The sequence below is a fragment of the Trachymyrmex septentrionalis genome, unplaced genomic scaffold (assembly GCF_001594115.1).
Source record: "Trachymyrmex septentrionalis isolate Tsep2-gDNA-1 unplaced genomic scaffold, Tsep1.0 scaffold118, whole genome shotgun sequence".
Classification (NCBI taxonomy): domain Eukaryota; kingdom Metazoa; phylum Arthropoda; class Insecta; order Hymenoptera; family Formicidae; genus Trachymyrmex; species Trachymyrmex septentrionalis.
The window spans coordinates 142,372-144,301 of NW_017304310.1; the positions used below are offsets into that span (position 1 = coordinate 142,372).

At 30.7% G+C, this 1,930-nt stretch overlaps 1 protein-coding gene across 1 annotated transcript in view; it reads right to left on the reverse strand.

The window, feature by feature from the left end:
• Positions 1–1,094: 1,094 nt before the first annotated feature.
• LOC108754398 (U1 small nuclear ribonucleoprotein 70 kDa-like) overlaps positions 1,095–1,930 on the reverse strand; it is a 13,218-nt gene continuing 12,382 nt past the window's right edge. Inside the window, 2 exon segments of the mRNA XM_018496650.1 lie at positions 1,095–1,466; positions 1,560–1,897. Coding sequence (XP_018352152.1) covers positions 1,303–1,466; positions 1,560–1,897 — 502 coding nt within the window. The 3' untranslated portion in view covers positions 1,095–1,302.

The window sequence follows — 1,930 nt, forward strand, 5'->3', positions numbered from 1 at the left end:
TATTTTTTTTGTTTATTAAACTATATTAAATTGAGATTGTACTTTTATTACGGTTGTGAAATCGTTTGACACTTGCGTGGCATTCTATTATAGTATATCAAGCTTATACAAATCGATTACTAGAATTGCAGAGCAATCTAGATATAAAATCAAAATTGCGTTTTATTTTGCGAACTGACATTATCTTTTGCTGTATATTATATCTGAAAGTCAAACTTTTGAGTTAAAAATTAGAAATTAATATACCTATTGACATACTAGGATACAGTTTCTAACATTTAGAACAAGAAACAGCATATGTAACAATTTAATTTCATATTTTATTTTTACCCGACGTATTAATACATACATGTAGCAGTCATAAGTCAAAGTGTGTTTTATGTTCGCGCGATTACATATGTAAATGGCCGATACTTACATTAAATTATTTTTTGAACAATGTAGTATTTAATCAGTTATGAATATATACTTTTTAAGGTTTCATAATCTGCTACAATATATTAAATGCTCTTTAATTAATTATCATAAGTCAAAGTATGTTTTATATTCGCGCGATTACATATGTAAATGGCCGATACTTAAATTAAGTTATTTTTTTAACAATGTAGTACTTAATCAGTTATGAGTACATACTTTTTGAGGTTTCATAATCTGCTACAATATATTAGTTGCTCTATTAATTAAAATATGCCGAAGATTTTTTGTTGTAAATATACTCTCATCAATGATAGGAAGAAAAAAGAGAGAAAAAAGGTAAAATATGCTCCAAATTGACATAAATGGTTGCACATGTATAATTTTCGTTATTTCCTCATAATAGTTTAATTAATGCCAGTCACCTTTAGAAATGATAAAGCGATAATTTTCATTTGTTATCAGCCGTTTTTATATTGTATAATATATATACAGCATACACACAACAAAATATTATTCAAAAATTATATTATTCAAATATTATTTTTTTTGAACGGCTTCTTCTATCAAAATTTAATTTACTAGATGATATAAATTCGTATCTTTTCTCTTTTTAATTTTCTTTTTGTAATATAAATTATTTCTTTTTTATTTACTATTATGTATTTTGAAACTTCTACAGAAATTCGATACAGAAATTTGTGTAATTCTTTTATGACATTTATAATAATTGTCCGAATACTTCATAGTTAAAGAGCGTTTAACTTGATTCGCTCTTAAAAAAGCTCTTAATTCGCCAGTATTATATTAATAGTAAAGACAATGCAACGATAAAATAAAGCGATGGCTTATTATGAAAAAGGGATACGATAGATATACTGTTCGAGATCAATAATCTTGTACGGAATCGTAATTGTTATATGCTGGTGGATCGGAACGACCCTCCGGAATCCGGTATTTCTCTTCCACTTCCTGATCATTATCGTCTTCGTACTTGACTGCGGTGAAATATGAGCCTGACGTCGTAAATGTAGTGCTATAGTCTGGATAATCTAGAAGATAATTTAACATTTGGATATTCATTCTTTTTAAAATATATCAATATTTTTAAAATATGTGGAAATTTGTCTCTTTTTCAAATTTACCATCCAACGGTTCTTCCTTAATACGAATTTCTTTCGTATCCTCGTCCTGACGATCACTGCGATCCTTTCTGTCCCTACGATCACGATCCCTATCCCGTTTGTCTCGCTTACGATCCCTATCGCGATCGCGATCATTGCTTCGCGACCGCCGTCTTTTGCGATCCCGATCGCGATCACGATCACGATCTCTTCTGTCACGTGGACGGTCAATTTCTTCAATATCGGGATCCGGTAGTCGGTCGCGACTTCGCCTGCGTCTGCGTTCGCGTGATCTACTCCTAGTCCTTCGCTTACGATCGCGTGATCTTCGACGTTCTCTATCTAAACGGTCACGATCTCTGAAATAATTAAACAATTTATATATATATATA